This window comes from Ascaphus truei, chromosome 5 (genome assembly GCF_040206685.1).
Source record: "Ascaphus truei isolate aAscTru1 chromosome 5, aAscTru1.hap1, whole genome shotgun sequence".
In the NCBI taxonomy this organism is placed as follows: domain Eukaryota; kingdom Metazoa; phylum Chordata; class Amphibia; order Anura; family Ascaphidae; genus Ascaphus; species Ascaphus truei.
The window spans coordinates 217,120,335-217,146,670 of NC_134487.1; the positions used below are offsets into that span (position 1 = coordinate 217,120,335).

At 41.8% G+C, this 26,336-nt stretch overlaps 1 protein-coding gene across 1 annotated transcript in view; it reads right to left on the reverse strand.

The window, feature by feature from the left end:
• The window catches only part of KCNIP1 (potassium voltage-gated channel interacting protein 1), a 1,268,243-nt gene that overhangs the window by 639,818 nt on the left and 602,089 nt on the right, over positions 1 to 26,336 (reverse strand). The window contains exon 2 of the mRNA XM_075601668.1: positions 24,535 to 24,579. Coding sequence (XP_075457783.1) covers positions 24,535 to 24,579 — 45 coding nt within the window. The remainder of the gene's footprint in view (positions 1 to 24,534; positions 24,580 to 26,336) is intronic.

Here is a 26,336-nt window from a genome sequence, read left to right on the forward strand (position 1 = left end):
TAGGGAGACGCTGGAGAGGAGGGAAGCATGTGGGGAGAATTGAAAGTAAAATATTTATTAAATGGATTTTTTTAAATTGCAGTGTTAAAGGTAAACTTTTTTTTTTTAAGGCTCTAGCACTGGTCGCCCCCTCTCCCCCAGTTGTCACATACTTCCCTCTTCGCCACATGTCACACTCTCGCCCCAATGTCAAGGGACATATTCTTGGTACAGTATCTGATTATGTACTTCTGCATTGCTTAATTTTTGCTTGCATGATGTGGTAATGTATTCTGTGTTGCTAATGCATCTTTAATAATATGAATCTAGTAAGAATTAATTTGTGGATTTTTTGGAATATAGTACAAATATAGCAGATGCTATTGCTCTCGCTGGTGTGTTGAAGCGGGACACACGCAATGAGCCAGCAGGAGCAAACACTATTGTCTTTGAATTAGGCACCCACGAAAAAGTGGCGCGGTTAATGCATTATTGCACCCACTGGTGCATGCCAGTGGATATAATCATGTCTGCTATATCTGTTTTGTGCCTTTTCAAATTGATTGTCATTTTTTGTTGGATATGATTTCATGTTACTTTTTCTCCACTAATCATGTGTATACTGCATTCTGGTTATACTTTGTCCTTGATATAGTCCTGTCTGGTTATACTTTAAAACTTGACTATACACACACAGAATAACCAGGCTGCACTATACACTGACACCGAGAATAACAAGACTGCACTATACTGTACAGTGATGCGTATTATAAGCAGACTGCATTTGCACAACTGCAGATGCTTCCTGTGGCAAAATACCATGCATCAAGCAAATCTTGGATATGTCCTAACTGTTTGATAAAACAAAATAGCTTATTTTAATATTTTATTTTTTTAGGAAGATCTTCGCTGTTTTCTTTGAACAGTGTGTACTTGACTCTTTGGTTTCCAATAATTAGTGTTGCACCTGGTGGTCAATGTGGAGTTTGATTCGTCTCCATGTTTAGATGCTAGCCAAATAGAGTGTGGAAATTGTGGATTTGGTGAACATTAATTTTATATATAAAATGTTTTTACTCAATATACTGAGACTAGACACACATCCTTAATAGATCCGCAGATCCTCAATAGAGGGAGATGTGATATTAATAAACCGGGCACTGTATTCAAGTCTCCTAGCAACAAATCTGATGAATAAAAAAAAACAGTACCATATTTTCATCACTATCAAGTTATTTATAATTTTGAATAACTCTTTTTAGTTTTTTTTTCTGATATCAATGATTTTGTCTTTGATAAATGTGGTGCCATTGTTTGCAACATTATTTTCTCATTTGAATTAATAACCACCAAAATGTATTACACAAAAAAGCCACAAGGCTATTATCCATACTAACTACAGTATGCTATTACATAAGATACCTTCTGGTGCCAGACGACACCTTATGTCAAATCTACTTAAATGAGATAAAATGTATTTTGGCTCTGGAATGGATCACCTTAAAACATATAACTGGCATTAGTACACTTTGGTCCTAAAAGAGATTGACTATGGAATTACACACTTTGCACTTATACTGTACTACATACTGTAGTACATTACGGCATATGAGCACACATAGGAGATTTAGGATCACTAACACAGCGGTCAACTCGTGTCCTGCCTCCATATTTCCCTTGTCACGTTATTTAGACTCCAGGAGTATGTATTATTTATCACCTCTATTTTAATAGGATCCTTTTTATTAGCACTTTACACTAAACCATACCGTGTGTTTTCACATCACCTACAGTATACCCCACATCATACCTTGCTCCCCAGCTGAGTAACCCACCATTTTCAGTTACAGCATCGCTGCACCAATTCCTTTTTATTTATAGTTATCCTCTCTTAGTTTATTTTATCTATTACCAATAATAGTTTTATTTTACTCATTAGTGGAGGCCTTTTAGTGCATCTTATAGAGAAACTTTTTTAAGTTACAATAATTGCTCATTTCATTCCCTGACAATACCCCTCCAGTATGTATTTATTTGCATAGGCTGATCAGGTGTTTTCTTTACTAGTGACTTTCTTATTGGATGCTTATACTGTGAGAAGTAAGAGAGCAAACAAACTGCTAGTCTATGTTCTGTCTAGCCCAGGTGTGCGCAAACTGTGGGGCACAGGGGGAGGGAGATTTTGCTAGGGGGGGGGGGGCGCGGGCAGTTGCAGAGGCCCCATGCTCTTCCCCATGGCATTTAAATTAAATGCTGGGGGATCACGTGAGGCCTCTGCAACAAATCACTTACCGCGATTCAGCCGGCTGAACGCATCGCCATGGCAACGCGGCATCAAATGATGCCGCGGGGCCATGTGACGTCACACACATCAAATGATGCTATGGGTCACGTGATGTGATGTCACATGACCCCGCAGCGCCATTTGACGCGGATACCAGGTCGGGGGGGGGGGGGGGGGCGAGAGCGGGACAAGGAAGACAGGGGGCGCAGCAGGAAAAGTTTACGCTCCCCTAGTCTAGCCCATCTATTGCTCCTTTTTCGGCACTTAGGAGAAAAGAAAAGATGGGTCTAGAACCACATACTGTATAGAGTAGTTTTTACTCCTCTCACATTGGAGTCTACAAAAAAACATAGCTATGGTCTGGTAGCTGACAACAGCCACTCTTTCATTAAGGATTGAAAATCTAGGGTTGGCGATTTCAGTATTGTTGCTTTTTCATGATGTCTCATTATGACTCCGGAGTCTGTATGCGTCAAGGTAAGATTGGAGTAAAACTGTTACAAATAAAGGCATTTTCCCTTTGCTTTAATTGTGTCCAGTATACAGCAGCTTGGAATTTGGGGATTTTCGTAGAAGTAGTTAGACAGCAGTTGGTACAGTCATAACGTTTATGGAAACGCCTTAAAACTGGTGCTACTGCACCGACACACTTTATTCGAGCAAATACCCGGTATGTACCTGGCAGATACCTGGAATGCGCCGCTCCTCACCTCTGACAAGCCCCGTTGCATTTGCCTTCCCAGCCTGGGTTCATGCCTGGCTGATGGGCGGCTGATCTGTTAAATGATAATGATTAGGATTTAATAGGCTGCAATGCTTCGCGTGTCTACCAGATGGCATAAATACATGAATTGTAATGCAGTATATATATATGTACTGTGCAGTATTGCAGCCAGCGGGAATATAATGCTTCAATCCCTGCTGGAAAATAACTCAATGCACTCGGGCAGAAAACAGTCACAAACCTCAATACACCCGGGTATACCCGAATTCGTGGGACTAGCCGAGCTCGAATAAAGTGTGTCGCCAGTGTATGAAATAACGGAGTGACCAAGGCAACTCTCCCTTTCTTATGCCCATTGTATATAGTCTCTTCGGGCTTTGTTAGATCAGGGAAAATTAGTACTTCAGTATTACTGTAGGTGATACTTTTTTATTTGGACTACCAATTGATATCATAAGAAAAGCTTTCAAGAGTTCTCTTTCTTCCTCAGGTCAGGCAATACTGATTTACAAAATTTTCCAGGTGCTTAATGTAGATGTAAAAATCCAGATAACAATCTATGGCAGACAGATGATATGTAGGAGTGATGGCAGAGGGGAGGGTAAATAAACAGACAGGGCAATAAATGGATGGAAAGGATAGTGAGAAATGTTAGAGCATGAAGAACCATCCATCAGCAGAGTGAAGGGGGGAAAGGTTTGACATTTAAAATGAACAGAGCATCAGCGAGAAACATTACAAACAATGAGGACTCCTACACATCTTCCGTCTTAGATTCTTAGGAATTTTACATCTATGTTAAACCTCTGGAATCTTTGTAACTCAGTATTGCTGACTTGAGGAATAGAGGAGAACTGTCGAAAGTTTGTATCAGAATATCAATTTTATTTATAAAATGTTTTACCATGAAGTAATACATTGAGAGTTACCTCTTTTTTTCAACTATGTCCTGGGCATAGAGTTATGATGACAAATAATACATGGTTACAAGTACATAGTTACATAAGTGAAAAGGGTATACATTATAAACAAATTGCTAGTCCAAATAAAAAAGATATCTCCTAATACTGAAATACTCAGTTAATCTGCACTATCGCAACTGGACTAACACAGCTATTTCTATTTAATTAGATCAGGAGCAATGCAGAACTTAAAGCAGGAAATTGGCTGTTTTTTGGTGGATGGCTTTAGAAAAGCAGTGTACTATAAACATAATGATACCTTACAAATTGCTGCTTTCTATTATTTTTAGGCCTTTTTAGTAAGAACACACGCTTACCTGATGCAACCTATATGATTTTTTTTGTGTGTTTCATATTTTTGTTACTATTTTATGAACATCTAAAAGTTTACAGAAGTTGATACAGGTACATTCAGAGGTAGCAGATGTTTTTGCATCTGTTATCACACAATAACGTGTTAACATGAGCTTGGATGCATTATTGTGCGATTTGATGTTGGGCTATATTGCCATATAAAGTCATATGATTCAGGCTAGCTATATATTTTGCATTTATGTTACCAAAATGCAAACATGCCATCAGTTTTCCTTTCATCAATGATTTTTATTACACTATTATATCACTATTTTAGATTGATAAAAAATAACTTCCATACACTTTATCTACAGTAGTGCTGTATTAAAGATTTAAACAATCTCTGGGCCAGATCCATAAAGCTTTGTTATTGATTTAAAGAGGCTTTAACTTAAGTGCTAATGAATATCTTCAAAGTTCACTAACACAGTGATAAGCTCTGTTTTCAGCCGTAATGGGCCACCAGCATTAATCTATCCACAGAGCTCCATCATAATAAATTGAGGAATTTAACAGTGCGTTACTTAGGAAAGTAGGAGAGATAAAGCATGTGGGCCTGTCTCTCCCTCTCTCTCATTCCAGGCTATGGAGGGAGAATACGCCACCTTTCCGTATGACAGGTGTAATGCAAGTCATGTTAGGTTAACCCGAGGCAGTGCTAACAGAACATGCTGTTAAGCCTATGCTATTGAGATTAATAACAGTCATTGTTTTTGCATACAATTAGCATTGTGGATTTGTGTTACCATCGGGGAACATAACGTCCATTACTGATTTTAATAACAGGATGTTGTGAGCCTTAAGTTAGCTGAGCTTTGGGGAGCTGGGTCTCTGTGTAGCAATTGTGTTTTCTACTATAGACTAGGACAGCGGTGCACAAACTGGGGGGTGCAACCCCCAGGGGGGCTGCAAAATTTCTAGGGGGGGCGTGGCGGTTACAGAGGCCCCGCGCTCTTCCCCATGACATTTAAATTAAATGTCGGGGGAGGCATGAGGACTCTGTAACTCACTTACCTGCTCTCTGCCGGGTCTTCAGCGATGCGTCGCCATGGCAACGCAGCGTAAAAAGACGCGGCAGGGTCATGTGATGTCACATGACGCGCAAAGTTATTTGACTCTGACTCATTGGAGAGGGGGGAGCGCAAATTCTACAGCTCCCGGTCAGGGGGTGCAGCTCAAAAGGTTTGCACACCCCTGGTCTAGGACACTGGCAAGCAAGTCGATCTGCTTTCTCCCCCTATTGTGTCCAAAAGAATCATACAGGACTTAGAGCGTACCACTTTTGCTTCAGTAAAGTCTACAGACATGATTTATTTGTGAGAATGCAGCAAAACAATACAAAACATACAATAAGAAAATATTGTTAATATTATTAATACTAAAGTACTCATTTACTCTGCAAAGTGCTATATTTTGTATGCATTTTTAATTAAAAGAACATTTGGAAAAGAGCGATATTTCATGGATATGTTACACTATCTATATTATTTGTATTTGACAGTCCCATAATTGCAAAAAAAATTATCACCTACTGTAGGTGAACAATGGTGCACTTGTATTGGCTTGGGTTTTTAAGCTACAGTATGTGTAACTATGTACCAATCAATAAAACTAAATGGTTATTAAAAGGGCTTATTGTGATTGGTATAAAACTGTTTTTGTAGCAAAATATATATATATTTATGTATCTTACAATTCATAAAACTTCATAAAAACCACTGATAGATTTACCCCTCTGTTTAATGAAAAAAGGCAGCAGCATAATACATTTACTGTAGCTTAAAATCAGTTGCATTACTTCATACAATCCATGTATAGAGATGTGCTATGAGTCTGTTGGGTTTTGTTTCTAAATTGCAATGTCTACCTTTTCACTCTTTGATTGTTTGTAGAACTATGAGTGTTGACCCAATTTCAGGATCACCAAACCACGTAGAACAACATCCAAATGTAAAGAAAACAACAAATGGGGTGCAGACATAGAAGATAAAAATTAAATCACAATTTATTGAAACAAAATGAATAAAAGGTCCTTCCCATAAATGTTGATAGTACGTTTTTGGATGCCTGCAGCTGGAGTCCTTGCTGCCTCGTTTCTGGAGAGTTGCTGTTTTTACTCTGCTTGCTGCCACCATCAATGTTTCTGTGTCCTCTGTGTTTGTGGGCTCACTTAAGATGTCCGTCAGGGTGGTGTGGGCTTGATGAAGCATGGGGCGGCCTCTGTTTGTCTAAAGGGGTCATTCCAATGCTCTGTCTCTGCTCACCGATCCCTTCGCTATGTCCCAGTTGTCCAGTGATAGAACCAGAAGTGATGTCTCCCTCCGGAAGCAGGGATTCCCCTCAGACACTGTGGCAATATGTTTGGCTGCGGCTGCTTTGTTCTACCTTAGGCCGAAAACTGTTGTAATTGCTAGGCAGGTACTCCGATGATACTGCTGGTAAACTGAAGAAGCCACAGTTACGTGGAGGAAACGCGTTGGATCGGATTTTGCAGCAGCAGAACAGATACAGAGACAAAGTTTGCCAGCAGCATCATCGGAGAACCTGCCTAACAATTACAGCAGTTTACTGCCTAAGGGAGAACAAAGCAACCACAGCCAATTAGATTGCCACAGCGCCTGAAAGGAATACCTGCTTCGGAGGGAGATGTCACTTCTGGTTCTGTCACTGGACTACTGGGAAACAGTGAAAGGATCGGTGAGCAGAGAAGGAGCATTGGAATGACCCCTGTGGACGAAGAGGGGCCGCCTCATGCTTCATCAAGGCCACACCACCCTCATGGACATCTTAAGTGAGCCCACAAACACAGAGGACACAGACGCATTGAAGGTGGCAGCAAGCAGAGTATAAACAGCAACTGTCCAGAAACAAATAAAAGAGCGGCGCCAAAACAATAACACAATGTAGGGATATTAAAACAATACTTATAGTCCCGCAGCTAGAGTCCAAAGGAGGTTATTCCAACTCCTCCGCAGAAGAACTTTTGGAAAGAAATAGAGTCCTCCAGCGCGTGGTTTTATATCCTCATCCCCAGTGTGCATACATGGAAAAAAGAAAAAAGGGAATAACACATACCACAAACAAGTGGTGTAATACAGGTAGGTATCACTATAAATGGAACAGAAAGGCTCGGGGTTAGAGAACTTGACACTTGCCTGTGCTTAGTTCCCACCAGGTGTATGCCTCCAAATAACCTTCAAGGGTGTCTTTAGAAATAGAGAGGTGAGGGACATAGCATAATAACATTTTTATTCACAGTAGATAAATAAAGATAAAAGGTGCACTCACAAACGGCCAATTGTAAATGCTTTGTGGATTGGTTTTCCTGTATACACTCCTCAGTGCAGTCTCCCCACTTGGTTCCCTTCTCCTGAGATGCCTGCGTGGTTGCCGTTTCAGCTTCCAGTCACCAGCTTCCTCTCACGGCATGCAGAAGTTCCTGCAGGCTTGTGCACAGCCTGGTGTAGTCTGACTGGTCTCGTCCCTCATTCAGGACTCGGTCTGCACATGCGTGGGTGTCTTCGCTGGTTCGAAGCCCTGATTGGGCAGAGTACTGTGTCCTTCAGGTAGGGTGGCTCAGAATGTCCAAAACATCAAACGCGTTTTGCCAGTTGGCTTCCTCAGTGATGTGATGTGTCAGGGGTAATACAACGTGTTTTATAATGGTTCGCAGTCCGGTCTCAATCACTTACAGCTGTTCGTTATGTTCTCTATTCAGCTGTTTGGCATATGATTCCTACTATTTCGTTGAATTACCCAATGTTAATCATGGATAATGGTTGCTACAATTAACATAGCCACATAGCAGGGTTACATCTGTATATCAATACAATGGAGTGTTATTTAAAAAGCCTACTATAAATCTTAATGACATAAAAAACACATAATATTAAAATAGATACAAGTTAAAATTGTCAAGACAGGGGTATGACTGTTCAACCATGAATTTTAGAGCAAATAAACCATACATTATTAGAGTAATTTAAAATCATACTGTAAAATATCAGAAACATGTCCACATGTAAGGAAATTTTAAGATAATAGTTTAAAAATTATTGTTAATATTCCTTTATACAGACAATATTGCTTTATAATGTACATATTTAAACCTTAGTTTAGGGAGCGAATGAACCAGCAGCTTAATATTGGGTCCGTAACTATAGTTTTGGGACATAAACCGTGCTGGATAGTGATAAATAATATAAAATCCTAAAAAAAATCTCTCAATAATGTTAGGATTAAAAAAAATCTATAAGAAAGTACTAATTAAGACAAGGCTCAAAAAAGAGGGGATCATGGAGGGGAATTTAAAGAAAAGCTGCGATCTCCATATCTGCATTTAGCCCCCTTGGAGCTAATGTTTGTAATGTAAAAATCCAGAAGGACTCTCTTTTGACATTTTTTGAATGAAGTCTCCCCCCCCCCCTCCAATCCTGGGTTACTTGTTCAATTCCCCAGAATCTCAGACACCCTGGATTCTGATTATGTTTCAGTTTGTAATGTTGGTACACACTATGGGTTTCTATCCCTCTTGTAATATTTCTTATGTGCTCGCCTATCCTTGTTTTCAGTTTCCGGATTGTCCTCCCCACATATTGTAGATTGCAGCTGCATTCGAGGGCATATATAACACCCTTGCTATTGCATGTAATATTAGACTTAATGCTGTAATCTACAGAAGTTACATTACATTTGAATTCTTTAATTTGTGTCTCTTATCTTTTTTTATTCCTGCATACTTTGCAATTGAGGCATTTTACAAATCCTTTTGATATTTGGTTTAGCCAACTTGGCTCTTTTTTAGTTGTTAGGAAACTTGGCACCAACTTCTGCTTAAGATTTGGAGCCTTCGAGAAAATGACTGCCGGTTTGTTGACAATTATGTCTTTCAACCATTGGTCTTTCTGTAGCACATGCCAGTGTTTGTTGAGAATTCCTTTAATTTTGTTGGACTGTGTGCTGAAAGTAGTTATAAATGGGACAGTGTCATGCTCCATTAAGTTTTTTAGTGTTGGATCTTTGTATTTTAACATATCAGACCTATCAAGATTATTAACTTTTTTTATAGCATTATTAATTGTTTTAGTTTGGTATTTTTTTGCAATACATTTGTCCTTCATAGGTTTGACCTGTAATTCATAGTCTTCCTTTTTTGTACAGTTTCGTTACAAATGCCTGAACTCGCCATAATGCACGTTGTCCAGCCAGCTGCTCTTATAATAGCCTGTTGCACTTATATAATTATTGCAATTGACTGTTTTGAAATGCGTTTTAGTTTGTATTTTATTCTCTTCAATAAAAATCTGTACAGTAGGTCTAAAAATTCCACACTGGTTGAACTAATTATGTGTGAACTTTAAATTAAAATCATTAATATTCAATCTGTCCATGAAAGCTGTTAGTGTGTCCTGATCACCTTTCCAGATGATTACAATATCATCTATGTAGCGACGATACAGTACGAGGTTTGCGCCACAGCTATTGTTAGACCAGATGGTCTGGTCTTCCCACCAACCTAAAAATAGGTTGGCCTAGCTGGGCGCAAACCTCGTACCCATCGCCGTACACCTGGTCTGGAGGAAATAACCCCCCCCAAACCAGAAAACATTATGGTTGAGTATAAATGTGATACCTTCTATTATGAAATCCATCTGGCTATCTTCCATTGTCTCATATTTCTTAAGGCTGTATAAAATAGCTTCACATCCTTGTCGGTGTTCTATGCACGTATAAAGTGATGTGATGTCGCAAGTAGCTAACAGGTAATCTTGTTCCCAACTAATCTCATTAAGAATCTGTAATATTTGTGTTGTATCCTTTAAATGCGACATTAGTTTCTTTACGGAGGGTTTGAGGAGTGTGTCTATATAGGATGATAGATTTTGTATTAGGGACCTTATTCCCGATCTAATCAGCCTTATGGTGAGTTCAGGCGTTTGAAACGAAACTGTACAAAAAAGGAAGACTATGAATAACAGGACAAACCTATGAAGGACAAATGTATTGCAAAAAAATACCAAACTAAAACAATTAATAATGCTATACAAAAAGTTAATCATCTTGAAAGGTCTGATATGTTAAAATACAGTACAAAGATCCAACACTAAAAAACTGTCCCATTTATAACTACACAATGCAGGAGAGGAAACACACCGCTCACTTAATCAACAATGTCAGAGTTAATTTAAATTCACGTGTCATATTTGTGACACAAATGGGTGCTACCTATGTACTTGAAGTTAATAGTATTAACAATTGAATGAAGATGTGACAAAGTCACAAAGTCACCCACATAAAGTACATTTGTGGTGCACACCACACTAATACATATTTATATTTTATATAGTGATGATATACAGTATTGTGAAAAAACATAAGTGACAAAAAGTGACAAAAACTAAAAATTAAATTTACAATTAAAAATCCCACGTGGTGCAGACTGATTAGTCACAAGATAGGTCAAACAATAAACTCAACGGCTATAATTAATATAGACAGGTCTAAATTAGTGGAGTGTTACCAAGATGATCTAATGAATCAGGAGCGCTGAGACCAATACATATGTCTAATTACACAATTCAACCAACTTCTTGACACAATCTAATACCCGTGTATGTGTTCCCAGAAGGTAAGAATCAGACCGCAGCACCTATCACATATATAAATGTGAATCAATGGGGAATCCCTGTTGCTAGCCTAACATATGAATGCTGTTACTGCTAACAGCCCAGCTCTAACATCGCTGGCAAATTGTACTCAGAAAACCTATTTCTAGTTATCCAGTTGATACATATGTAGCGCTCAGGTTGCAACATAAACACTCATAGGCGTAGCCACACAATACTTAGCTACAGTGCTGTCAGTCTCAGCCCTCAGCCCTCCAGGAACGATACCGCGGTTGAATGAGTCTCAGCAGTGACTAAATCAGATGCACCACATGTATGTGCCCACACCCTACGCGTTTCTCTCCGGCGGAGCTTCGTCAGGGGAAGGTGGATAGCGGATCAACACCTCAGACTGCGTTATATACCCTCAGGAGTACACATTACTTTCACACAGCTGACAGAAAGGTTTCTAATGCTAGATGGCAATTGCGCAAAAGATCACAGTATTGATAGAAACCTTTCCTATGAGTTGATCCAACAGAATAATCCCACAAAATAAAATCAGTAAAAAAACTTTATAGCAATATTTCTTGAATAAAGGTTTATTAATCTATGAAAAGATAACTAAATATATATATACATTGCTTGCACATTTCGCAGTTAAATACTGATTCTGACTGGGTACCAACCAGAGCTGGGTCAACTCTTGTGGAGAGAGAGAACAAATATAGTTATATCACTAAGTGTTCATGGTAAGTAAATAGTTGTCAAATTGGATCACATCATTGTCCTCATATTACAATAGGGGAAGAGAGCAACTGGAAGGGAGACACATTTGCGTCAGAATTGGCAGATTGGCCCCGTCACTGAGATACAGAATGGACTAAGATATTCAAATGAATGAAGTAAACGTAAATCCCTCATTCAAACCCAATGGGTATAAGGTTTTTAAACGATATATCCACTCTGCTTCTCGTCGTAGAAGTTTAAGATCTATGTCACCACCACGTATATTGTTTTTAACTAGAGATTAAACATTTTATTAATTGTAAAAGCTTTAATGTAGTATATTTGATCAACTGTATATGTCGTCTAAGATACGTTGGCAAAACAATTCGTGAATTACGTAGACGTGTACTAGAACACGTTAACTCTGTTATCAATAAAGCTGACACACCGGTGGTGCACCATGTAAATTCTATACACAGTGGTGTCACGAGAGCTTGCGACAGGCTGTAATTTACACCAAAAACTATATATAAATATATATATACCTGGGTTTGAACTGGGACGAGACTTAAGATATGATAAATATAATTTATTCCTTGATAAAGGTGAACACAACAGATTATACAATAACAGGCAAAATATAGACACTTACGTAAAAGATGAAAATAATGAAAACAGTCCCATCTGAACTGGCAGTTTCATCCAGCAATCAGCCCAAGACATTGCATGGCATTTCTCTCAGCAATCAGGAAATCATTCAGCAAACGAAGACAAAAGATATATGGGTGGACAGCAGTTTATAAACCTTTCTCCTTCTATTCTTAACCTTAAGCACAGGGGATTGGTTTACAATTACCTCCAGCCACTCACTAACGTGGGAAAGCATTCTGACCCATGCCCCCCTGCTAGTTGGCACATGCGCAGTAGAACTCTGGGGGTATCATTTCTGAAGCCCCACATTTACATCAGGAATGCCAGCCAGTCCACCATTTGGAGTTCTGGCAGGAAAACCTTTGTTGAAAGGTGTTAACTGGAACACGTAAGAACTGCCCTGGTTTGGGCTTCGGATAAACAGTGAGGGTGATAAAACTCTTTGAACAGCACTTAAATCCTAGACATAGCGGCGTCCCCAGGGCCATCTGCTACCTTATGGCCCAAAAGAATTTCCTCTGGGTCTTTGTCCATACCTTAAGATACACTATTAAGCATAAAATATAAACGTATTAAAATATCCGGTTCCGTTATACACACAGTCAGGTGAGATATATTAATACGGCCGGTGACACCTGACGCTCGCAGGAAGACCAAAAATTACATTGTAATATGAACATTAATAGAGATATTAATATCTGGCATTTCGTAACAGGTAAATGTACAATGTTTAGCCTCAAAACGATGGGCTACATCCAACGGATACACATATGTAATTCTTATCCTTTTCAGCCAAGGACATCTCATAGTATTCTTATATTTAATAAAGTTACTCACTTTTGATATCCTGTTGGGGGTAGCCCCCCCCCCTGGCCCCATCAATAAAACCTTTTGAAGTGGGCTTTTGCTTTTCGCATAACCAATTAGGTCAGTTACCTATTGATCAGGGCGATGTATCACACCTCTCTGTTGATATACACTTCCAGTGAATAGACTCACGTAAATACTCATATGAGGCACCATTTGGTTCCTTACGCATTACAAAGACAGGCATTCTGCCTGTACATTAGCACACCATTAGCATTCTGCCTGTGTATTTCAAAAACTGCAAAAAGTCACTTTATCCAAAATATATGTCCCTCTTATGACAAAGTTATATTTTTAATATGTGTGTACTTGGGGGGTGACCCGGAGGCTGTACCCCAAGGCTCAGAATACCTTGCGGGCACAGGCAGTTGCAGGCCCATGAGGCAAAGGGAATACACAGATAACGCATTAACTAGCCCACTGGGCTTACACAATTAACCCCTGATGACCCAGTGTGTGTGTTATGCAGGTACTGATTAACCCAGACATTACAATGGTACAGGGAAGAATACATTTACAGGTTATAACAAGGGTAAAATCAAATTTCTGGGCCTCAGCCCAGTTAACCCCTTGTCTCCCTGGCGATGTTAGAGGGGGGCCCTTGGGGGTAACCCCGTTAACCCCGGGCCAAACCCTACCTACCGCCACACCTCCCCTGCTCAAGGGCCCCTGGTACCCCAGCGGCCTCCCCATGGCCCTGGGATACCACTGGCGCTCTTGACGCACTCAATAAGTCCTGAGGGATTGGCCTGGCAAAATTGTCCTCCAGCATTGACCAGTACACAGTGGATTGTAAAGTCCAGATCTTGGGGAGCAGGGCTCCACCTTGGCTGCCGGGCATTCTCCTTTGCCTCCCTCTGCCCCCCACCCAGTGCCTTGGGAACCAAGTCCGTGGTGAAGGGGCCCCGGTGCAGTCCAGGCTGCACACTGCCCAGAGACTGGCATGTCTCTGCATCTGCAGGAGACCAGCTATCCAGCACAGACCGTCGCTTTCCTGTCAACCAAGTCTGGGACAGGGTTATGTCACTATTCTGTAGGGACCCTACCTGCCCTGGCTCTGTGCCCACCCGTAGCTGCTCCGCTATACTCCTGACTCTCCTCCCTGGCTGCCTATCTATACACAGCCCTTCCTTTGGGGACCCGGGGGAATCTGTCAGGGGGGTCACTCCTGGCCCGTCATAGCAAGGGACTTTCTGCCTACCTAGCCCATCCCTAGCTTCTGCCAGCTGCCTGACACCCCACTGACCTCCTATCTCCCCCTGCACCACGGTGCCTCCCTGCCTAGCCTCCCCTAGGCCCAGCACCTCAGCCTGCTGCTTACCTCCCTGCAGCCCACCTGCACTCCTCTCCTCCCTGGGCAATCCTACCCTAGACCCTGGAACTACCTGAGTGCACCTACCTCCCTGAACTTGTCTCCCCCTTACCAGGGATGAGCTCAGGGGCACCTCTCCAGATGCAACCGCCTTAGCTCTTGGCTGGCAGGTAATCTGGGGGTGGTCTAACTGTGCCACAACCCCTGGTACCTCCAGCCCATAGCAAGGCTGCAACAGGGGGTTGCTGATCTGAGACACCCCCTGAGGCTTTGCCAGGGTAACGGGGAAAACTGGCTGGCTCACTCGCTGCCTTCCCTCCCTGGTTCCCACTGGCCCACCCAACCCTCTCCCAGGCAATCCTACCCTAGAGCTGGGTGCTAACGGGGCTAGCCCCTCTCCCTGAAGCTGTGCCCCCATTACCGGAGGTGAGCTCAGGGTTGCTGGTGCAGATGCACCCACCTTAGCTCCTGACTGGCAGGTAATCTGGGGGTGGTCTAACTGTGCCACAACCCCTGGTACCTCCACCCCATAGCAAGGCTGCAACAGTGGGGCTCTTAACTGAGAGTCCCCTTGCTGCTCTGCCCAGGTAATGGGGAAGCCTGGTGGCCCTACAAGCTGCCCTTCTTTCCCCTCCCCTGGTAACTGATGCGGGCTACCTACCTGCAGCCTCCCCTCACTCCGTTTCTCCCTAGCTAATCCTAACCTGGATCCTAGGGACACCTGAGTGAGGCCATCTACCTGACACTGTCTCCCCATTACCGGGGATGAGCTCAGGGTTGCTGGTGCAGATGCAACCGCCTTAGCTCTTGGCTGGCAGGTAATCTGGGGGTGGTCTAACTGTGCCACAACCCCTGGTACCTCCAGCCCATAGCAAGGCTGCAACAGGGGGTTGCTGATCTGAGACACCCCCTGAGGCTTTGCCAGGGTAACGGGGAAAACTGGCTGGCTCACTCGCTGCCTTCCCTCCCCGGTTCCCACTGGCCCACCCAACCCTCTCCCAGGCAATCCTACCCTAGAGCTGGGTGCTAACGGGGCTAGCCCCTCTCCCTGAAGCTGTGCCCCCATTACCGGAGTTGAGCTCAGGGTTGCTGGTGCAGATGCACCCACCTTAGCTCCTGGCTGGCAGGTAATCCGGGGGTGGTCTAACTTTGCCACAACCCCTGATACCTCCAGCCCAGAGCAAGGCTGCAACAGTGGGGCTCTTAACTGAGAGTCCCCTTGCTGCCCCGCCAAGGTAATGGGGAATCCTGACTGCCCTACCAGCTGCCCTTCCTTCCCCTCCCCTGGTGCCCCTATCTCCTGCCACCCCCCAGTCACCCCTAGAGTGAAACAACAGGGTACAGTCATAGGGAAACATAAGTCAGAGTCAGTCTGCGACTTGGTCTGGCTTACCTTGCTGGTCCCCGCAGAGACCGCCGCCTTCGTTGGTCCCAATTGCAGGGGGACTGGAGCGGCCGTCGCTGGCCCCATCTGGGCTGGGCAGCACCGGGCCGCTGCCGCAACAGCGCCCAGGTTGGGTACAGGTAAAACGGTGCAGGACAAGGGTCCCAGGTCTTTGTGGAGGAACTCAGCTCCATGCAAACTTGGTAAAATAACCCCCTCCCGCAAACCCTGTCCCTCCCCCCAAATAAAACTGCCGCCGGCAGGATGCCGGAGTGGCGGCTTTTCCTCTGCCGCCGCCGCTGGTTCTCCGCCGGGATCAGGTGGGTGGCCGCTGCTCTCCGCCGCTGTTGCTGATGCAGCCCGTCCAGGCTCTCCAGGAGACGTCCCGCGGAGGGTTGTCGCCCCGGCTGGGCGGGAGCCATCAGAGGATGCCGCTAACTGGGTCATCTTTTCCGCAGCTTGTGAGCGTTGGCCCTGAGGGGCTTCTTCGCCTGACCGCGCACGGTCAGGGCACTGGGCATTATTGTGGCCCATTTGTTGGCAGTGCCGCAGCAACTGCCGGTGCTTCTCCGCCACCGGTGGACTAACCCCAGCAAGGGGCAACGGAGGCAGAGCGGAGAGGCTTGAGCGCCGGGCTCTGGGAGGGGATAAGTGGGTCGGATCATCGCCAGCTTCAGCTGCTCGAGCCGTTCTGCTGGGGACATCTCTCCCTGCGCAAACATCAGGGCCAGCAATTCTGGGTAAAATGGACTGGCCGCCGCAATGGCCAATACCTCTCCTGGTGCAAGACCACCCGCTCCCTCCACAAGTCTGATGGTTACAGCAGCTGCAGCTGTGGATCTTTGCTCAGCCTGCCGGGTTTCATGCTCACCGATTGCTGTCTCTCTCTCAGCCTTGCTGGCTGCTGCTCCCCGCGCCGACTTGATGCACTCCTCTGGTCTCAGTGCCCGGCTCCAGTCAGACGGATGGCCGGCACTTTTGTTCTGGAGGAAATGCTTCTCACAAGTAGGGGAACAGTGAGGAGGTGCCATATCTTGTGTTATATGTTGTACACTGTGTGTTCAATATCTTTAGTCCCAGGAACTTGCAATTACCATCAAGTTCCCACTGGATCACAGTACCCCGCAGAATACTGTAATCCAGGTCCAGTTCAATCCCACCGCTGCCACCAGTTAATTACAAGCCTGTCACAAGAGCTTGCGACAGGCTGTAATTGTACACCAAAAACTATATATAAATATATATATACCTGGGTTTGAACTGGGACGAGACTTAAGATATGATAAATATAATTTATTCCTTGATAAAGGTGAACACAACAGATTATACAATAACAGGCAAAATATAGACACTTACGTAAAAGATGAAAATAATGAAAACAGTCCCATCTGAACTGGCAGTTTCATCCAGCAATCAGCCCAAGACATTGCATGGCATTTCTCTCAGCATTCAGGAAATCATTCAGCAAACGAAGACAAAAGATATATGGGTGGACAGCAGTTTATAAACCTTTCTCCTTCTATTCTTAACCTTAAGCACAGGGGATTGGTTTACAATTACCTCCAGCCACTCACTAACATGGGAAAGCATTCTGACCCATGCCCCCCTGCTAGTTGGCACATGCGCAGTAGAACTCTGGGGGTCTCATTTCTGAAGCCCCACATTTACATCAGGAATGCCAGCCAGTCCACCATTTGGAGTTCTGGCAGGAAAACCTTTGTTGAAAGGTGTTAACTGGAACACGTAAGACCTGCCCTGGTTTGGGCTTCGGATAAACAGTGAGGGTGATAAAACTCTTTGAACAGCACTTAAATCCTAGACATAGCGGCGTCCCCAGGGCCATCTGCTACCTTATGGCCCAAAAGAATTTCCTCTGGGTCTTTGTCCATACCTTAAGATACACTATTAAGCATAAAATATAAACGTATTAAAATATCCGGTTCCGTTATACACACAGTCAGGTGAGATATATTAATACGGCCGGTGACACCTGACGCTCGCAGGAAGACCAAAAATTACATTGTAATATTAACATTAATAGAGATATTAATATCTGGCATTTCGTAACAGGTAAATGTACAATGTTTAGCCTCAAAACGATGGGCTACATCCAACGGATACACATATGTAATTCTTATCCTTTTCAGCCAAGGACATCTCATAGTATTCTTATATTTAATAAAGTTACTCACTTTTGATATCCTGTTGGGGGTAGCCCCCCCCCCCCCTGGCCCCATCAATAAAACCTTTTGAAGTGGGCTTTTGCTTTTCGCATAACCAATTAGGTCAGTTACCTATTGATCAGGGCGATGTATCACACCTCTCTGTTGATATACACTTCCAGTGAATAGACTCACGTAAATACTCATATGAGGCACCATTTGGTTCCTTACGCATTACAAAGACAGGCATTCTGCCTGTACATTAGCACACCATTAGCATTCTGCCTGTGTATTTCAAAAACTGCAAAAAGTCACTTTATCCAAAATATATGTCCCTCTTATGACAAAGTTATATTTTTAATATGTGTGTACTTGGGGGGTGACCTGGAGGCTGTACCCCAAGGCTCAGAATACCTTGCGGGCACAGGCAGTTGCAGGCCCATGAGGCAAAGGGAATACACAGATAACGCATTAACTAGCCCACTGGGCTTACACAATTAACCCCTGATGACCCAGTGTGTGTGTTATGCAGGTACTGATTAACCCAGACATTACAATGGAACAGGGAAGAATACATTTACAGGTTATAACAAGGGTAAAATCACATTTCTGGGCCTCAGCCCAGTTAACCCCTTGTCTCCCTGGTGACGTTAGAGGGGGGCCCTTGGGGGGTAACCCCGTTAACCCCGGGCCAAACCCTCCCTACCGCCACAAGTGGTAACCCTAGTTGTCTGCAATTCATGGGGATTGATCTAGTTAAAAACAATATACGTGGTGGTGACATAGATCTTAAACTTCTACGACGAGAAGCAGAGTGGATATATCATTAAAAACCTTATACCCATTGGGTTTGAATGAGGGATTTACGTTTACTTCATTCATTTGAATAGCTTAGTCCATTCTGTATCTCAATGATGGTGCCAATCTGCCAATTCTGACACAAATGTGTCTCCCTTTCAGTTGCTCTCTTCCCCTATTGTAATATTAGGACAATGATGTGATCCAATTCGAGAACTATTTACTTACCATAAACACTTAGTGATATAACTATATTTGTTCTCTCTCTCCACAAGAGTTGACCCAGCTCTGGTTGGTACCCAGTCAGAATCAGTATGTAACTGCAAAATGTGCAAACAATGTATATATATATATATATATACAGTGTTCGACAAACCTATACATTTGCTCGCCCCGGGCGAGTGGATTTAACCCCCTTGCGAGTAAATATTGGCCCAAGCAGCACACGTTTGGTACTAGGTGGCGAGTAGATTTTTTTGTGTGGCGAGTAGATTTTTTGGTGATTTGTCAACCACTGTATATATATATATATATAGTTATCTTTTCATAGATTAATAAACCTTTATTCAAGAAATATTACTATAAAGTTGTTTTAGTGATTTTATTTTGTGGGATTACTCTGTTGGATCAACTCATAGGAAAGGTTTCTATCAATACTGTGATCTTTTGCGCAATTGCCATCTAGCATTAGAAACCTTTCTGTCAGCTGTGTGAAAGTAATTGTGTACTCCTGAGGGTATATACACTGGCGACACACTTTATTCGAGCTCGGCTAGTCCCACGAATTCAGGTATACCCGGGTGTATTGAGGTTTGTGACTGTTTTCTGCCCGAGTGCATTGGGTTATTTTCCAGGCAGGGATTGAAGCATTTTATTCCCGCTGGCTGCAATACTGCACAGTATATATATATATACTGCATTACAATTCATGAATTTATGCCATCTGGAAGACACACGAAGCATTGCAGCCTATTAAATCCTAATCATTATCATTTAACAGATCAGCCGCCCGTCAGCCAGGCATGAACCCAGGCTGGGAAGGCAAACGCAACGGGGCTTGTCAGAGGTGAGGAGCGGCGCATTCCAGGTATCTGCCAGGTACATACTGGGTATTTGCTCGAATAAAGTGTGTCGGTGCAGTAACGCAGTCTGAGGTGTTGATCCGCTATCCACCTGCCCCTGACAAAGCTCCGCCTGGAGAGATATGCGTAGGGCATGGGCACAGTGACATGGTGATGTCACAACACGTGGTGCATCTGATTCAGTCACTGCTGAGACTCATTCAACCGCGGTATCGTTCCTGGAGGGCTGAGGGCTGAGACTGACAACACTGTAGCTAAGTATTGTTTGGCTACGTCTATGAGTGTTTATGTTGCAACCTGAGCGCTACATATGTATCAACTGGATCACTAGAAATAGGTTTTCCCGAGTACAATTTGCCAGCAATGTTAGAGCTGGGCTGTTAGCAGTAACAGCATTCATATGTTAGGCTAGCAACAGGGATTCCCCATTGATTCACATTTATATACTGTATGTGATAGGTGCTGCGCTCTGATACTTACCTTCTGGGAACACATACACGGGTATTAGATTGTGTCAAGAAGTTGGATGAATTGTGTAATTAGACATATGTATTGGTCTCAGCGCTCCAGATTCATTAGATCATCTGGGTAAAACTACACTAATTTAGGGCTGTCTATATTAATTATAGCCGTTGAGTTTATTGTTTGACCTATCTTGTGACTAATCAGTCTGCACCACGTGGGATTTTTAATTGTAAATTAAATTTTTAGTTTTTGTCACTTTTTGTCACTTATGTTTTTTCACAATATATAATCACTATATAAAATATAAATATGTATTAGTGTGGTGTGCACCACAAATGTACTTTCTGTGGGTGACTTTGTGACTTTTTCACATCTTCATTCAATTGTTTATCCCATTTATAACTACTTTCAGCACACAGTCCAACAAAATAAAAGGAATTCTCAACAAACACTGGCATCTGCTACAGAAAGACCAATGGATGAAAGACATAATTGGCAACAAACCGGTTGTCATTTTCTCGAAGGCTCCAAATCTTAAGCAGAAGTTGGTGCCAAGTTTCCTAACAACTAAAAAAGAGCCAAGTTGGCTAAACCAAATATCAAAAGGATGTGTAAAATGCCTCAATTGCAAAGCATGCAGGAATAACATAAGACAAGAGACAAAAGTGAAAGAATTCAATTGTAATGTAACTTCTGTAAATTACAGCATTCAGTCTTATTTTACATTCAATAGCAAGGGCATTATATATGCCCTCGAATCAGCTGCAATCTAAATATATGTGGGGAGGACAATCCAGAAACTGAAAACAAGGACAGGCGAGCACATAACAAATATTACAAGAGGGCTGGAAACCCATAGTGTGTCCCAACATTACAAAACATAATCAGAATCCAGGGTGTCTGAGATTCTGGGGAATTGAACAAGTACAGCAGGGCCCTGCTTCTCGGCGCCCCGCTTTTCGGCGATCCGCTCATACGGCACCGAGAAGGGGGCCGCCATCTTTGATTCCAGGTCGCGCATGTACAGAACGGGTGGTTGCGCCTGACGCGCATGCGCAACCGTTGTTTGCGCAGAAAATAGGACGCGCATGCGCAGAGCGGCGAACACGCCGTTCTGTGCATGCAAAATCACTGAAAATCGCTGGATCCGCTTTCCGGCGATTTTCACTATACGGCGGGCCCATGGAACGGAACCCGCCGTATACCCGGAGCCCTGCTGTAACCCATGATTGGAGGGGGGAAGACTTCATTCAAAAAATGTCAAAAAGAGAGTCCTTCTGGATTTTTACATTACAAACATTAGCTACAAGGGGGCTAAATGCAAATATGGAGATCGCACCTTTTCTTTAAATTCCCCTCTTTTTTGAGCCTTGTCTTAATTAGTACTTTCTTATAGATTTTTTTTTAATCCTAACATTATTGAGAGATTTTTTTAGGATTATATATTATTCATCACTATCCAGCACGGTTTATGTCCCAAAACCATAGTTACGGATCCAGTATTAAGCTGCTGGTTCATTCGCTCCCTAAGCTAAGGTTTAAATAGGTACACTATAGAGCAATATTGTCTGTATAAAGGAACATTAACCATAATTTTTAAACTATTATCTTAAAATGTCCTTACATGTGGCATGTTTCTGATATTTTACAGTATGATTTTAAATTACTCTAATAATTTATGGTTTATTTGCTCTAAAATTCATGGTTGAACAGTCATACTCTAGAGCAATACCCCTGTCTTGACAATTTTAACTTGTATCTATTTTAATATTATGTGTTTTTTATGTCATTAACATTTATAGTAGGCTTTTTAAATAACACTCCATTGTATTGATATACAGATGTAACCCTGCTATGTGGCTATGTTAATTGTAGCAACCATTATCCATGATTAATATTGCGTAATTCAACGAAATAGTAGGAATCATATGCCAAACAGCTGAATAGAGAACATAACAAACAGCTGTAAGTGATTGAGACCGGACTGCGAACCATTATAAAACACGCTGTATTACCCCTGACACATCACATCATTGAGGAAGCCAACTGGCTAAACGCGTTTGATGTTTTGGACATTCTGAGCCACCCTACCTGAAGGACACAGTACTCTGCCCAATCAGTGCTTCGAACCAGCGAAGACACCCACGCATGTGCAGACCGAGTCCTGAATGAGGGACAAGACCAGGGAGACTTCACCAGGCTGTGCACAAGCCTGCAGGAACTTCTGCATGCCGTAAGAGGAAGCTGGGGACTGGAAGCTGAAATAGCAACCACGCAGGCATCTCAGGAGAAGGGAACCACGTGGGGAGACTGCACAGGGATTGTACGCAGAAAAACCAATCCACAAAGCCTTTACAATTGGCCGTTTGTGAGTGCACTTTTATCTTTATTTATCTACTGTGAATAAAAACGTTATTATGCTATGTCCCTCTCCTCTCTATTTCTAAAGACACCCTTGAAGGTAATTTGGAGGAATACACCTGGTGGGAAGTAAGCACAGGCAAGTGTCAAGTTCTCTAACCCCAAGCCTTTCTGTTCCATTTATAATGATACCTACCTGTATTACACCACTTGTTTGTGGTATGTGTTATTCCCTTTTTCATTTTTCCATGTATGCACACTGGGGATGAGGATATAAAACCACGCGCTGGAGGACTCTATTTCTTTCCAAACGTTCTCCAGGAACAATGCAGGAAGGACTTCAGCTGCAGGCATCCTAAAACTTACAAAAAAAAATTGTTAGTGAGTGACAATTTATTCATTTTGTTTCAATAAATTGTGATTTAATTTTTATCTTCTATGTCTGCGCCCCATATGTTGTTTTCTTTACATTTGGAAATAGTCCCATAATTGTCTCTGTATGGCAAATCATTCAGATGCAACCCTTCCTATTCTTCACTGCTCCCCATTCAGTGCTGGAGATGCAGAAATCTGTTCTATTCAAATGTGATTTCAATCTTCTCCAGCACAAGGGAGTGGCTTCAATGCATACTGAGTACATGTGAAAAAGAAATAATTTATACTTCATGCCTTTTTGCTCTAAACAAGTTCATTATAATAAAATGGAAGGCATATGTGAGAAGAAAGAATTTTCTCGCCAGTGAAAATATTTTATTAGCTTTTCGCTATTAGCTCTAGAGAAAAAATCCATTATGCTCCAGTGGCAAAATTAATATTTTTTTAGGAATGAGACACGCACAGAGTTACAGTACTTTTCAAAGCATGCAAATTCCCTTCCTACATTACTTACATGATGGTATCATGTCTACTTCTTGAAAGGATCACATTCAAGCAATTTATGAGATAATGTTCTGATTTTCATTAAGTTCTGTTGATTTTTTTATGTATACTTTATGTTTGAGAACATAAAGATTTGAATGTAGAAGTGAAAATCTTCCATAATAACATTTTTTTATTTTAACATTGTTAATAAAACTTGTAGCTGATTTATCTTCTTCCTGATAAAAAAAAATGTTAACTTAAAATTGAATATTAAGTCATCTCCTTAAAAGTAAAATATGTTCCAACATAATAAATTCCAACAGTTTAATTAATACAAAGATATACCACCATACAATAAAAGCATGAAAAGAAGCCATGAAAATACAGCCACCACAATGATCTAGATTTAATTTTACTATCAAAACTATTGTAAATAATTTACAATGTTCAATATTTACTTAAATGTTTTACATTTTAAGAGGGCAATTGTGTAGGTAAATTGGAACATTTGAAATTCCACAATCTAAACAATCTAATAAAAACTGATAAACAATAAAGAGAGGCTGGATCTGACTTTTGTTAATGTTGATGGTACAAAACCATTTTTATTTTAATTAGGCATATATGCATATTTCCAGAAATATAGATGTTGTTATTAAGACAAATACCACATCTGTGTCAAGAACCTCTAAAATAATCTTCTGTGGCTTAGGTTCTTAGAACTTCAAGCAATAGTAGAAAATTCAACCACAACTACAGTAGCTACCTCTATTAAAGAGTACACAGTATTTGATCAAAATGACTAAGACTAAATTTTTCATAACCAATGTAACAAAATAGAACGTTAGAAGCTGACACACTATTATGAGTTAATGCAAATGGAATCTGAACAGTATGTGGTGATTCTAATACCAATGCATAAGCCAGCAAATCAGAAATACAAAAATCCAATACCTGACTTATTTTGGCGGGGGGTGTAGTCCATAACATACAGTTGACCTGTAAAAGAAATAATGTACAGTAGAAGATTCTCATATTTGACATAAATATGGACTGATACAGCCAAAATTCCTGCATGCGCATATGGATGATAAACCTATATAAACCAATTGTAAATTGGCGTTGTACTCTAATGTGCAGTCAGCTACATTCCATAATAACTCTAATCTATTGCTCTTGAAACTCAGAAATCCCTGAATCATGATTTACAGTTTTTATGTGAAATATATTATTTGGTCTTGGTATGCAGATACCTGACAGAAATGTCTAAAACAAACGCACAGCAATCCACAACCATTTTGTAGCAAGCTCCCTTAAACTTCCAGCTATTGTATCCTAAGCAGCACTCATATGGTGGCCTCTACTTTACCCATAAACACAAGGCAGCAAATAGGCAAGGAGGGTAGAATCAGCATTCTTCTTTCTCATCAATGCACATTCCAAACCCTACACTCTCATACCCCACTTTTATCCTTTTGAAGTTTCACTATCTGTAGCTTCTCTCCTCTTTGATCTCTCACTCTGTGTAGCTGTTATCTATTGGCTACCCGGAACTACCTGCTAGTTCCCCCTAACATACAGAATCAAGATCAAGATTCTAGTCCTCACATTTAGGGCTCCTCACAACACAGCTCCTCCATACATCTCCAATCTCATTTTATGTACACTCCAACATACACACACTAATCTGCGCAAAAAAATATTCTTCTGCTACATCCTCATTAAAACCTCCCATTCCTGCCTTTAAGACTTTGATTGGGCTTCCCCTATTCTTTGGAATTCCCTGGCCTGTCCTATCAGACTAGACGGCTCCATCCACACATTGAAATCCTCCGAAAATTTAACTTTTTAAAGCTGCTTATCCAACTCCTTTCTAGCATTCTCTTACATTCCACTTATACGGCAATATCAGTTACCCATGACCTAATATACTGTACTGTATATCTATCTGCTAACACCACTACACCTTATGTCTCTACCTTTCCTTTAGATTGTAATCTAACGTGACTAGGGTCCTCTTCACTTTTTGTGACAGACTGTAACCCGGCTTCCAGGTGGAAGAGCACTTTAATGGAGGGATACTAGTCTTACCCCTGGCAATGGAAATGCTGTCAAAAGGCTTTGACGTGATAGTGAAGATTGAGCTTGTTAGGTTTGATCAGCGGTCAGTTTTGACATGGAACTCTGATAGGCAGAAAACTGTTTATATTGTTCTATGTTGTGTTGTTGCTTTTATATCTTTGTGCACCTTTGTAGTGCGTTGCAGAATAGGTTGGTGACTATAAATAAATAATTATAACTATCTCCCATTGTCACCACCAAAACTTTGGTTGGGCCGCTCCCATTCTTTGTAACGCACTGCCCTATTCCACTAATCCCGTCCCTCCAAACATTTAAGACATCCCTAAAAAATATCACCTTTTTCATACTGTTTATAAAACTCCTATTCATTCCACTTTTAATGTACTTCAGTTACCTGTGACCCAATATATTGTATAATGCACCTCCAAAGCTCACCATACCTTATGTCACCACCTCTCCTTTAGATTGCAACCTCATCTGGGCAGTGACCACTTCAAACTCTTGTGTCAGGAATGAATGGGACAGTGTATTGCTCTTATGACTTTCTGCACATTTGTAATACGCTACAAAATATGTTGTTGCCCTACAACTAAATTATATTAAATAATGAATTAATAATGATACAATGCAATACAACAGTCTACTGATGTAGTAGCCTTTATTGCACATGTTAA